Genomic DNA, 12,380 nt, shown 5'->3' with positions numbered 1-12,380 from the left:
GATTTGGAGATCTTATCTTTATGGTGCAAAGGTACAGGTGTTTACAGATCATAAGAGCCTGAAGTATATATTCACTCAGCCTGAGCTGAATTTGAGACAGAGGCGGTGGATGGAGCTTGTGGCAGATTATGATTTGGAGATAGCCTATCATCCTGGTAAGGCTAACACGGTTGCAGATGCTCTGAGTCGGAAGAGGGTAGCTTCGGCTCAGGAGCAGGAGATGGAGTCTCTGGTAGGGGAGATCAGTGCGTTGAGCTTGTGTGCTGTTTCACAGGAACCGTTGGGTTTGGAAGCAGTAGATAGAGCAGATCTTCTGAGTAGGGTGCGGTTGGCTCAGGAGAAGGATTTGGGGCTGGTGAATGCCTCTAAGGATGTGGATTCAGAGTATCAGGTCTCAGATAATGGTACTATCTTGGTGCACGGTCGGGTTTGTATGCCCAAGGATGAGGAGTTGAGACAGGAGATTCTGAGAGAGGCTCATGCGAGCAAGTTGTCTATTCATCCAGGAGCGACTAAGATGTACCGTGATCTCAAGAGGTACTATCATTGGGTCGGGATGAAGAAGGATGTAGCTAGTTGGGTTTCGAGGTGTGATGTGTGTCAGCTAGTGAAGGCTGAACATCAGGTTCCTGGCGGGTTACTGAAGAGTTTACCCATTCCTGAGTGGAAGTGGGATATGATCACCATGGATTTTGTGGTAGGATTGCCAGTGTCACGGACCTTTGATGCTATTTGGGTCATTGTGGACCGGTTGACTAAGTCAGCACATTTTCTGGCCATTAAGAAGATTGATGGAGCAGCGGTCTTGGCTAAGAAGTATGTGAGAGAGATAGTCAGATTGCATGGGGTCCCAGCGAGCATTGTGTCTGATAGGGATTCAAAGTTCACTTCGGTGTTCTGGAAGGCATTTCAGGCAGAGATGGGCACTAAGGTGCATATGAGTACAGCTTATCATCCCCAGACAGATGGACAGTCTGAGAGGACGATCCAGACGCTGGAGGATTTGCTGAGGATGTGTGTGTTGGATTGGGGTGGCCATTGGGCAGATCACCTGAACCTGGTAGAGTTTGCTTACAACAACAGTTATCAGGGGAGTATTAAGATGGCTCCTTATGAGGCTTTGTATGGGAGGCCATGTTGTACACCATTATGCTGGACTCAGGTGGGGGAGAGGAGCATGTTTGGTGCTAGTTTTGTTCAGGAGACCTCAGAGAAGATTCGGGTTCTCAAGCTGAACATGAAGGAGGCTCAGGATAGGCAGAGGAGTTATGCAGATAAGAGGAGGAGAGATCTTGAGTTTCAGGTAGGAGAGAGAGTGTACCTCAAGATGGCCATGTTGCGGGGTCCGAACAGGTCATTGTCAGAGACTAAGTTGAGTCCGAGGTATATGGGTCCATTCAGAGTGATTGAGCGGGTTGGACCAGTGGCATATAGATTGGAGTTACCTGAGGTTATGCGTGCATTCCATAAGCTTGTCCATGTGTCTATGTTGCGGAAGTGTCTCCGTGAGGGTGAGCAGGTGTTGGCTAAGATTCCTGAGGATCTTCAGCCTAACATGACTGTGGAGACGAGACCAGTGAGGGTTCTCGAGAGGAGGATCAAGGAACTTCGGAAGAAGAAGATTCCTTTGATGAGAGTCATGTGGGACTGTGATGGTGTTGAGGAGCAGACTTGGGAGCCTGAGGCAAGGATGAAGGCAAGGTTCAAGAAGTGGTATGAGAAGCAAGCCGCGACTTGAGCCTGTTTAGCCTGGTCCCATCTGTAATCCGTGGCTGGAGCGGGAATGGAGTATTCCAGCCCATCTCTCTTGTTACTCGGTCGCTTGGGGTGGTTGGTTGTGCGACTCAGTAACAAGATGAGGTGGTGTTTGGGGTACAAAGTTTCCGTGAGGCGGGGTTGTGAAGAGAAGTTTCCAAAAATGGAAAGTGCTAAATATGGAAAGTTTTGCAGGAGTCAGAATTTGTCCATTTTAGCGGTGGGAAGCCTTGGAGGGGCTTTTGTGCCTTTGTGGCGGACTTTCGAGTCAGAGTGCCTGTGTGTGGCGGTCTTGTTAGACATTGTGTGGCCTTTGTGGCGGACTTTCGAGTCAGAGTGCCTGTGTGTGGCGGTCTTGTTAGACATTGTGTGGCCTTTGTGGCGGGCTTTTAGCCAATTGTGTGGCCTTTGTGGCGGGCTTTTAGCCATTTGTTGGCCTTTGTGGCGGGCTGTTTAGCCAGAGTGTCTTTATGACGGTCCTCCGGGACAGATGGTCTTTGTGACGGTCCTTCGGGACAGATGGTCTTTGTGACGGTCCTTCGGGACAGATGGTCTTTGTGACGGTCCTTCGGGACAGATGGTCTTTGTGACGGTCCTTCGGGACAAATGGTCTTTGTGACGGTCCTTTGGGACGAGTGGCCTTGGTGGCGGTCCTTTTTAGGACATTTGTTTGGCCTTGGTGGCGGTCCTTTTTAGGACATTTGTTGGGCCTTGGTGGCGGTCCTCGTGAGGACATTTTTGTTGGCCTTTGTGGCGGCCCGTGTGGCGTGTATATGATCCTTGTGTGGTCATGGGGTATCCCGGTGAGGGGATATGTGGTTGGTAGGACATTGAGATGTTTTACGCGAGCCACGGGAAGGAAACCTGGATAGGGATAGGACTCAGACGTGTTCAGAATTGTTTGCTCGCGACTCTTGGGGGACTTAGGTTCTCCTAGTACTGCTATATTCAGAGACTTTGTGGCTCGGGAGTATGGTTTGTATATCGACTTCGGATGACGATCCGGGGGCGCGCTGTAGGGTGGCAACCCGAGAGACGAGTTTGGACTTTTCCTTATATCATTTGGCATGCAGACTTAGGTCTGATGAGGAGCCAATAAAAACTCAAGATTTAGGCCTATGAGTAAAGGGAAGTCCAAAAACTCAAGAGCAAATGACGCCTGGAGCGTGAGTTTATCGCCTAGAGGTGACCTTTTATGGATCGGTCGGAGGAGTGCGGGCCGTGGAGACGGTTGCACGGGAGTCCTTGGCTGATGGTTGTTTGGGATTCGAGGACGAATCCAGTTTGGTGGGGGAGAATTGTAACATCCGTGAACCGAAATCCCGGTTTAGGGGATTGCATCGGTCGATGCAAGAGGTGCATCGGTCGATGCATGTGCAATTCTCTGCGTTTTGACTTAAGTCAAACGCTACGTTTTGGTCAGAAGAGAAAGGGGAAAACCCTTAGGGTCGTGTCTTTGTCTCATTAGACGTGTGTGGCCGTTTTTGAGAGAAAAGAGAAGGGAGAAAGAGTCCTTGAAAGTTCTTGGAGTTTTCTGGAGATTTGAGGCGTTTCTTGGTGAGATCTGTAGCTGGGATTGTTGTAGGAGCTTCTTAGAAGTGTGTTCTTGCTTGTTTGTTGTTCAGATTCGTCTTGGCACAGGTAAGTGCATGACCATGGCTTATCTAAGCTAGAGGAACCTTTAACATGCTTGTTTTGTGTTGTTAGACTTGTTAGATTGTTGGTATGGGCGTTAGGAAGCTTTCTTGTGGCTTGGGAATGAGTTTTTGTGGTTGTAGGAACGAAATCCGGCGAGAAGCTTCAGGGAAATCACGGTGCTCGACGTTGCGTCGATCGATGCATATCTTGCATCGGTCGATGCAAGTGCGAGGACGGCGCGTAAAACTCTAGGGTTTTCGTGTTGCGTCGAGCATGCGTCGGTCGATGCAGACTGGGTATCGGTCGATGCAAGTTACACTTGCATTGGTCGATGCAGCTTCTGTGTCGATCGATGCTTCCCCATTTGGCATCGGTCGATGCATGTGTGGTGTCGGTCGATGCTAAGTCCTGGTTTGTTATGGTCGTTTATTGATTGTTGTGTGTTGGTTATTGATACTCTATTGCTTGTGTGTATAGCCCAGTAGATGGGAGGATTGCCTTACTGAGTGTTTATAAAATACTCATGCATTGCAATATGTGTTTGTGGTGCAGGTAAAGGCAAAGTGTGATCGTGGAATCCAGGCAATGAAGAGGAGGATGTTCTAGAGACTCGGTTTTATGTTGTCTGGCTTTGCTAGGTTGCTAGAGTTGAGTCATTAGAACATTGTTAGGTTGCTGGTTCTATGATTTCTGTTATTTGATTATTGGATATTGTTGATGTTCTGGATATTGGTTATTTATATTTATTGGTTTATTATTTATTGGATGTTGGTATTGTTTTTCCGCTGATGGTTGTGTTTGTGGTTAGGTGGCTAGTGGGTATGGGACCACTAGTTGTAGTTTATTTTATTATATTATATTTATTATTTATTTATTAAAAAAAAAAAAAGAGTCGGTCGTTTCAATAACCTATCAAATAATTAATCTTAGTTATAATCTATATTAATATTATATGGTCTACCAATTTGAAGTCGTGTACTTCCGTTTTATTAAAAAGGAGATTACTCTAAATAACATAAACCAAATATCAACACACATAGGGAAAACATATAAAACAAGGTAACATACTCAACAATCTAGCAAGCTTCTAACCAAGTTCCAATAAGAATAACATAACCACAACATAACAACTGAGACCCTAGATTATGCTCTCCCTCATTGTCATGATTTCACATCACACATTACCTTATCAAAGTGATTCAAACAACAAATACAACCATGAGAGACTCTCTGTAACGATTGTATCCCAGTATCCCGGATGGAATCACGGGTACCCAAAGATTACCCACACGAGAGGGACCATCCGCGACGAACGATGGTACCTGGTACATAGTACGTGATACGGTACGCGAATGGTACCGCGTACGGGACGTGGGAGGTCGAGGTACTGGAGAGCTGGTACGGACGGTTCGACCAAAGTGGCGGTATTGGGAATGTGGCTGAGAAGCTAAGTATAGATGGTCAGTGATACAAGGGTCAATGGGCTGGCTATCGGCCTAGTCGTGATCCGCGAGAATTGGCTCAGACGGCTTCTGACAGAAAAGGAAAGTATTGCGCTCTACTGATAAAGGGAAATTATCGAGTAGGTGACACGGAAAAGGAAATAGTTGAGCGGACTGGTTAATGGGCCATACTAGATGGGCCAAAACCTTTCGAAGGTTTAGACAAACTAAGAGAAAAGTTCCTGAAGGATAAGGAAACTAGTGACGCGATAAGGTTTATCGCCTAAGAAAAGGATAGGGCGGTTTACTCGACCCTATATAAAGGATCCTTGAGGGATTAGAAGGAAATCATCGACCATTAGCACCGCATAAAGGGAATAGGGTTCCCTAGGGTTTATCATGCGCGGGTTCACGCTTATGAGCGCTGCGAAGAGATTAAGAAGTAAGAAGGAGGATCTATCAAGTATTACCGAAGGACTCCAAGCAAGTATCGACTAACTGACCGAGAAGGAGGTCGATCGTGATCGATGGGAGACTTGATCGACGATTGGTTGAGAAGGAGGTCGATCAGGAATGTCATGGGCGACAGACCAATCGATAGAGATCGACCCAGAGCCGATAGGGAGATCGGACAGGTTCTATAGTCATCGGATACGTGGGTGGCACGTCGGATGGTACCACAGAACACAGCGCACGAGTAGCGGTGCGATAGCGATACGTGAGCAGAGCGTATGCGGTATGATACCAGGTTTGATAGCGGTACGGTATTAGTGACGATAACAGTACGGTTCCGGGATAGTATTGGTATGGTACCAAGTACGGATGCTAGACTTCACGGAGCTTCCCACAAAATCTTGTGCCGATCAGGTAACACACGAGACCACGATCACACTTTCAATCTTCGTTGGTCCCAGTCCGCGTTTGAGAAGAAACGTTCCACTAAACTTTGGATACGATTTACTATGTCCTATCCGTTTTCTCCCAAACTATGACAGTTTTGTCTCCCTTGCCTTATACACCAAAGTTGAGCTTTCTCTCTTCTTATTTTCCTTCACACCCAACGACCAAGTCTCTCTTTCTCTCTGAGCAGCAACGACAAAGAGTAACACACAAAAGAGAGAAAGCATGGAGGCTTATTGAAAGAAGTAGGGTTTTTTGGTTTAATTTAATTAAACAAGAAATTAGCGAAACTAATAATTAAACCTTTTTTTGGTTTAATTAATAAATTGACCAGCTTAATAAACCAACAATAATTAAACCGAATCTACTTCAATTCCAATATAAACACCAATATTTTATTATTATCTGGGACAAAAGTATTACAATAAGTATGATACTATTGACAAAAGATATATTAAAAAAAATATTAAATCATAAACAAAAGCTCGATAAAAATATTATTAATTCATATCAAACAACATATATATGAACATTTATAACCATGTACATTAGAGGTAAAAATATATAAATTTAATGAGTGTAGTTTGAAATTAGGAAAAAAAATACACTAAAACAAGGCTTATAACTAGGCATTTATGCTTCTTAAATGTTGCCTGTAAAATGTTTTTTGTTTGGTATAAAGCTTTTTGTTTTCATATCATAAGAAAAACTCTTTAACACTAATATGTTACAGAAAACCACTAAATTTACTAACGGCACAAGAACTTCTGTTTGATGTAGATTTTTTTTGTCACATTCTTTCATTAGTTTTAGAAAGCTTTTTATTCCATTTTAAGAAAAATAGTTGAGGTTTTATTGCGAAAATTCATCTAGTAAAATTAGTGTGAATAATTTAGAGATTATAAACTAAATTAAATTGTGCATCCGTGCGGGAAAATCATGACGAAACGACCCCAATGTCCAAACTATTGACCAGAGCTTATCTTCTTCTTACTCATCCATCGAAAAGCTCCACAACTTTTTGTTGTTTAGTCAAAGTCCAAAAGGGGTAGAGATGGATTGGTCACAAGTGCTCAACAGACACATTCGATTTCGTATCATTAACTTTGATCAAGATAACAAAAATAAACAATTATTTAGATGGAGCCGAGTTCGTCTCAACCAAATTGCTTGATATTTGAACTTTTGTTTAACTCAATATATATTCTTGATTACGTTTTTTTTTTTTTTTGTCAACCATTAGACCACAACTGGCTAATCTATTAGCCAAATTCCTATATTTGTAGGAGTCGGGACTCGATCCCAGATATGATGGTGCCTTTTATAAATAGAGTTACCTTCTGTAACTGCACTAAGATCACTTCACATTTTTTATTACGTTTTTGGCTAAGACTGTAGGTTTTATGTCGGGAACAAATTTATCATGACGTTTGCGTGGACCCAAAGATTGTGATATTCTGTTAAAGACATGAATCAAATCAACGTAAACGTAGGCCGGTGATGGAAAAGTCACGTTTAGTCTAGTTTAGCTGAACAATGATTCTGCACACTCATACTAGATTATATTAATTCTAAATATTAACTTTTAACCTAATTTTGTTTCATATTTTTATTTTAACATGATATGCTTATTCGATATTAATTTTCTTAAATTCTTTTTTTTTGTGTCTAAAACAAAACCAAAAGAGTCAGAGATATGAAAGGCCTTGAATACTCTATGATAAAATTAATTAATAATTAAAGAAACAAATCAATTATTTTCTTAAGGAACCTAATTAAATTATAAACCTCCAATCCAGATTATCCAAAGTGTAACGACGATCTTAATGATTCTCTTACGTGCTTTTATAATGATCCTTAGGTAAAATAAACTCTAAAAGAATTTTAATGAGATCATTCCTAACAAAATTTCTATGATTGGAAACCCGTTGGTTTCTAGAGACTTGTTATGTGGAAATCTGATGACACAAAAGAACATACATTCCCCGTTTTTCCATATACTTTCACTATGTGGTCCAACATTTACACACAGTGACATAACCTACTTGAATTGGGTATATCTTTGAACCGGAACAACATTTTGCATCAACTATTTCCTCTATTCTTTCCGTTTTCACTATTTTGACGTTGTCATATCTAGTTTTCAAATATGTTTAGAATTTTGAGATCAAGATTAAAGAACAACTTTTCTTTATTAGCTTTAGAAAAATCTCTCAAAAACTAAAGCTCTCACAAATTTTTCAATCACAAAATTCTCTCTTAAGGTTTTGTCATATCTCGACAACCTTATATATACAACAATAATCCTATTCCTATAAGAAAACCTTTTAAGCTTAGATAACTCCTAAACTCTTTGGTCCTTATCCTCTTAACAACTCATAACACAATTAGGAATAGGATAACTTCAAGCTTAAGCTATCTAACAATCTCCCTCCTAAGTTTGAAGTCTTCTTCAGCTACTTCTCTCATACCAATGAAGTCTCTCATCTTTTTGAATTTGTTCCTTCCAAGTGCTTTGGTAAGGATATCAGCTTTCTGTTCATTCCCAGGAACATGTACTACCTCCACTTGTCCATTTTCAACACACTCTCTAATAAAGTGGTACCTTGTATGAATATGTTTGCTGCGACCATGGAACACCGGATTTTTCGTAAGAGCAATGGCTGAACGATTGTCAATTCGAATTGTAACCTTCTCGCATGGCTCTCCTGTCACTTCTTCGAGTAGGTCCTGCAACCAAATAGCTTGTCTCGCTGCCTCTGTCCCGGCCATAAATTCCGCTTCACATGAAGACAATGCAACTGTGTCTTGTTTTTGTGAACGCCATGTTATTGGACTCTCTCCAAGGTAGAAGATGTGTCCTGTTGTACTCTTACCGTCGTCAGGGTCGACATTGTAACTGATATCGCTATAGCCTACTAGCCGTGGCACTCTCGTCGTCGAACGTTCGAATATCAAGCCTAAGTTAACCGTTCCCTTTAAATATCGCAGACATTTCTTCATTGCGACACCATGTGATACCTTAGGATCCTACATATACCGACTTAAGACTCCCACACAGTATGACAAGTCAGGTCGTGTATGCAAGAGATATCGAAGACATCCAATGTTTCTCCGGTAGGCAGTGGCATCGATGGACTCTTCTTTCTCGGACTTACTCAGCTTCAGACCTGTCTCCATCGGTGTATGAACTCGATTGCAGTCTTGCATCCCTGCTTCTTCCAAAATCTTTAAGGCATAACGACGTTGATTCAGTGTGATGCCTCCCTCATATTGACATACTTCAATCCCAAGATAATATGTTAGCTTCCCTAAATCACTCATGTCAAATTTCAAAGCCATCTCCTCTTTGAACTGATCGATAACAGTCTTGTTCGTTCCTGTGACGAATAGATCGTCAACGTACACCGCCACAACAAGTCGATTTCCTTCCACTACCTTTCTATAAACTGAAGGCTCCTTTGAACATTTACTGAATTTCAACTCACAGAGAATTTGATTCAGCTTGTTGTTCCAAGCCCTTGGTGTCTGTCTTAGTCCATATAGGGTTTTATTCAACTTATAGACCTTGTCTTCTTCCCCTTTAACTTCAAAACCCTCTGGTTGACAGACATAAACTGTCTCCTTTAGCTCTCCATGGAGGAATGCTGTTTTCACATCTAAGTGATGCACTTCCCATCTGTTAGATGCTGCAAGATTGACAAGAAGACGTATTGTCTCAAGTCGAGCAACAGGAGCGAAAACCTCTTCAAAGTCTATCCCAAGACGTTGCACATAACCTTTAGCAACAAGCCGTGCCTTGTGTTTGTTAATGCTGCCATTAGAGTTTTTCTTCAGCTTGAAAACCCATTTAAGACCAATCGGTTTTACTCCTTGAGGTAGATCAACAAGGTTCCATGTGTGGTTCTTATTTATAGATGCAATCTCATCCTCACAAGCCATGATCCATTCTCTTGATTCACTTGCTTCATCAAAATTCCTCGGTTCATCATTTAAGAACAACAGAAGCTTCTCTCCTTCTTCTTCTAAAGACAGCAAGCACTCCTCTATCGATGACAAGACATAATCATCAAGATACTTAGGTCTTATGATTTCTCGAGTGGATCTTCTTAAAGACACTTGTGACTGTTCTTGAATATCTTTCTCTGCAACTTTTGTCTCTGTTCTGCAATTATCCTCTGTTTTTCTTATATTTTTGCTACTAACCCCTTCAATTCTTTTTGCTTCACCACTCATCATGTCTTCATGTATTCCATGATTACCAAACTCTCCAAGCTTAATGTTGAAACTTCCATTACTTCCTACATCAGAATCAACCTCATTCCAGTTCCACCCTTTAGCCTCGTTGAACACGACATCTCTACTAACTACTATTCTCCGAGATTGTGGATCATATAATCGATATGCTTTGGAGCCTGGTTCTGTTCCCAGATGAACTAACTCTCGAGAACGATCATCAAGCTTCCTCAGATGTGGCTTATCCACTTTAGCGTATCCAATGCATCCAAAGACTTTTAAATGAGCAATGTTTGGCTTCTTACCTCGATACATCTCATACGGAGTTTTGTCTTCAAGAGCTCTTGTAGCAACTCTATTTAAGAGATAGGTCGAATGTCGCACAGCTTCTCCCCACAAGTAATTTGGCATTCGCATATGTTTTAGAATGCTTCTGGTCATTTCCATAAGAGTTCTATTGCGCCTTTCAACTACTCCGTTTTGCTGTGGTGTATAAGGTGCAGTGAGATGCCTTTTGATCCCAAACTTGTCACAAAAATCTTTGAATTCATGAGAGACAAACTCTCCTCCCCTGTCTGTTCTAAAAGTCTGTATCTTAGCTCCGGATTCCTGCTCTACCATTCTCTTGAAAACTTTAAACTTATCAAAAGCATCTCCCTTTTCCTTCAACAGCACTGTCCACATATAGCGTGAGTAGTCATCGATTAGCACAAATATGTACCTATTACCTGCAGTTGTGCTTGGTGTTATTGTCCGCATAAATCTCCATGAATAAGCTCTAAAGCTTGAGTTGCTCTGTATGAAGTGGCATGTGTAAACGCTTGTCTGGCATGTTTCCCCATTAAGCAAGAACTGCAAATCTCCTTATCAAAACTCACTGTTGGAATCCCTTGAAAAATCTTCTTTTCGAACATAGATCTCAACGTTGCATAGTTAATATGACCTATCCTTGCATGCCATCTACTTGACTCATTTTCTGCTGTCAGATTCAGCCTCGCAGTATATCTTATGTCCATTTGAACCTTGTAGAGACGATTTAGAGATCTTTTTGCTTTGGCAAGGAGTTTTCCTTGATGATCATGCATTGTTAACACTTCTCCCCGCAGCCTTATATCACATCCGGATTTAGTGGCTTGACCGAGACTGATGATATTGCTTTTCAACCCCGGTATATAGTAGACCTCCGACATTATCCTTGGTTCTCCATTGAGATCAGTAAAAGCAATGGTGCCTTTTCCTTTGATGTCTATACGAGAGTCATCTCCAAACCGTACCTTACCCGTAATAGTGTTATCAATGACATCAAAATACCTTCGATCTCCGGTCATGTGGTTGCTAGCTCCGTTATCGAGATACCAGATATATTCTTCTCTTGAGTTTGTTTCATATTTGCTAGGGATGCAGCGTTTTTCATTGAGGTATACGAGTTCATGCATCATGAGAGCGTCGGCACTTGCTGTCTCGCTTTGTTCTTCTTCTTGTGCTTCCTGCAGTTTCAGTAAGCGATCAGGACAGTTCGAAGCAAAGTGTCTTATCTTGTCACACCGGTAGCATGTTATCTTTGACAAGTCTCGTTCGCCACCAAAACATCCGCGACCTCTTCCACTGTAAAAAGATCTTCCTCCACGTCCTCTGTTTCTGTATTCTCCATTGTCATCTCGATTAGGTTGTCCTTCCATGTTTGAGTACATTAGCTTAGGCTGCTCATCTTGTGATTCTTCTTCCTCTTGAATCCTTTCCTCATAAGCCTTTAGACGTCCAACGATGTCTTCAAAACTTGGATTGTTAAGGTCCAATATTTGTTCCAAAGAGGCGACACTTGAGAAACTTTCTCACCTGTTTTGGTACTTCAAGAGTTTCTCCTAGTGCGGCTATCTTAGAAGTGATTTCAGATAGCTTTCCCACAAAATCATCGATCTTCTCTGAGTCTTTCATTCTTAGACGATCGAATGCAGCCATAAGTGTCTGCAAGCGTGCTTCCTTAACCCTCTCTGCTCCTACATGCCTTGCTCTGATTGCCTCCAATATTTTCTTACCTGTATCAAGTTCGCCGACTTGTAGTGTAAGAGACTCCGGTATGGATTGGATAAGCAGAGCAATAGCCATATTATTCTTCTCTTCATCGATGGTGTCTGTTGCAGATTCTGGTTCAATAACTTCCCATACCTTATGGACCCTCAATGCAATTTTCATCTTAATTGCTCATACGGTGTATTTTGTTGGATTCAACATCGGACAAGAGATAGAAGAAGCTCCTCCTCCTTCCTTTGGTTTAACGGTGGAGACGGTAAGATCTCCCATCCTTCACAAACGCTCTGAAGCTCTGATACCAAATCTAGTTTTCAAATATGTTTAGAACTTTGAGATCAAGATTAAAGAACAACTTTTCTTTATTAGCTTTAGAAAAAT

General features: G+C 41.9%; 1 protein-coding gene across 1 annotated transcript; it reads right to left on the bottom strand.

The window, feature by feature from the left end:
- Window positions 1–10,717: 10,717 nt before the first annotated feature.
- On the bottom strand, window positions 10,718–12,164 carry LOC147930837 (uncharacterized). The gene is made up of 2 exons (XM_087477052.1): window positions 11,808–12,164; window positions 10,718–11,719 (listed from the first exon to the last, which is right to left on the bottom strand). Exons 1-2 carry the CDS (start codon window positions 12,162–12,164, stop codon window positions 10,718–10,720), a joined length of 1,359 nt encoding a protein of 452 aa, XP_087333178.1.
- Between the last annotated feature and the right edge of the window lie 216 nt (window positions 12,165–12,380).

Source organism: Camelina sativa, chromosome 12 (assembly GCF_030686135.1).
Source record: "Camelina sativa cultivar CO46 ecotype springtype chromosome 12, ASM3068613v1".
In the NCBI taxonomy this organism is placed as follows: domain Eukaryota; kingdom Viridiplantae; phylum Streptophyta; class Magnoliopsida; order Brassicales; family Brassicaceae; genus Camelina; species Camelina sativa.
This window is presented reverse-complemented; position numbering and strand designations above follow the sequence as displayed.

What these genes read in the sequence shown, in the direction of transcription:
- LOC147930837 (XM_087477052.1), bottom strand. Translation starts at nt 12,164, where the DNA reads ATGAAAATTGCATTGAGGGTCCATAAGGTATGGGAAGTTATTGAACCA. An exon ending in CTCTTGAAGTACCAAAACAG is followed by an intron (nt 11,720 to 11,807) that starts GTGAGAAAGTTT and finishes GGACGTCTAAAG; the next exon opens with GCTTATGAGGAAAGGATTCA.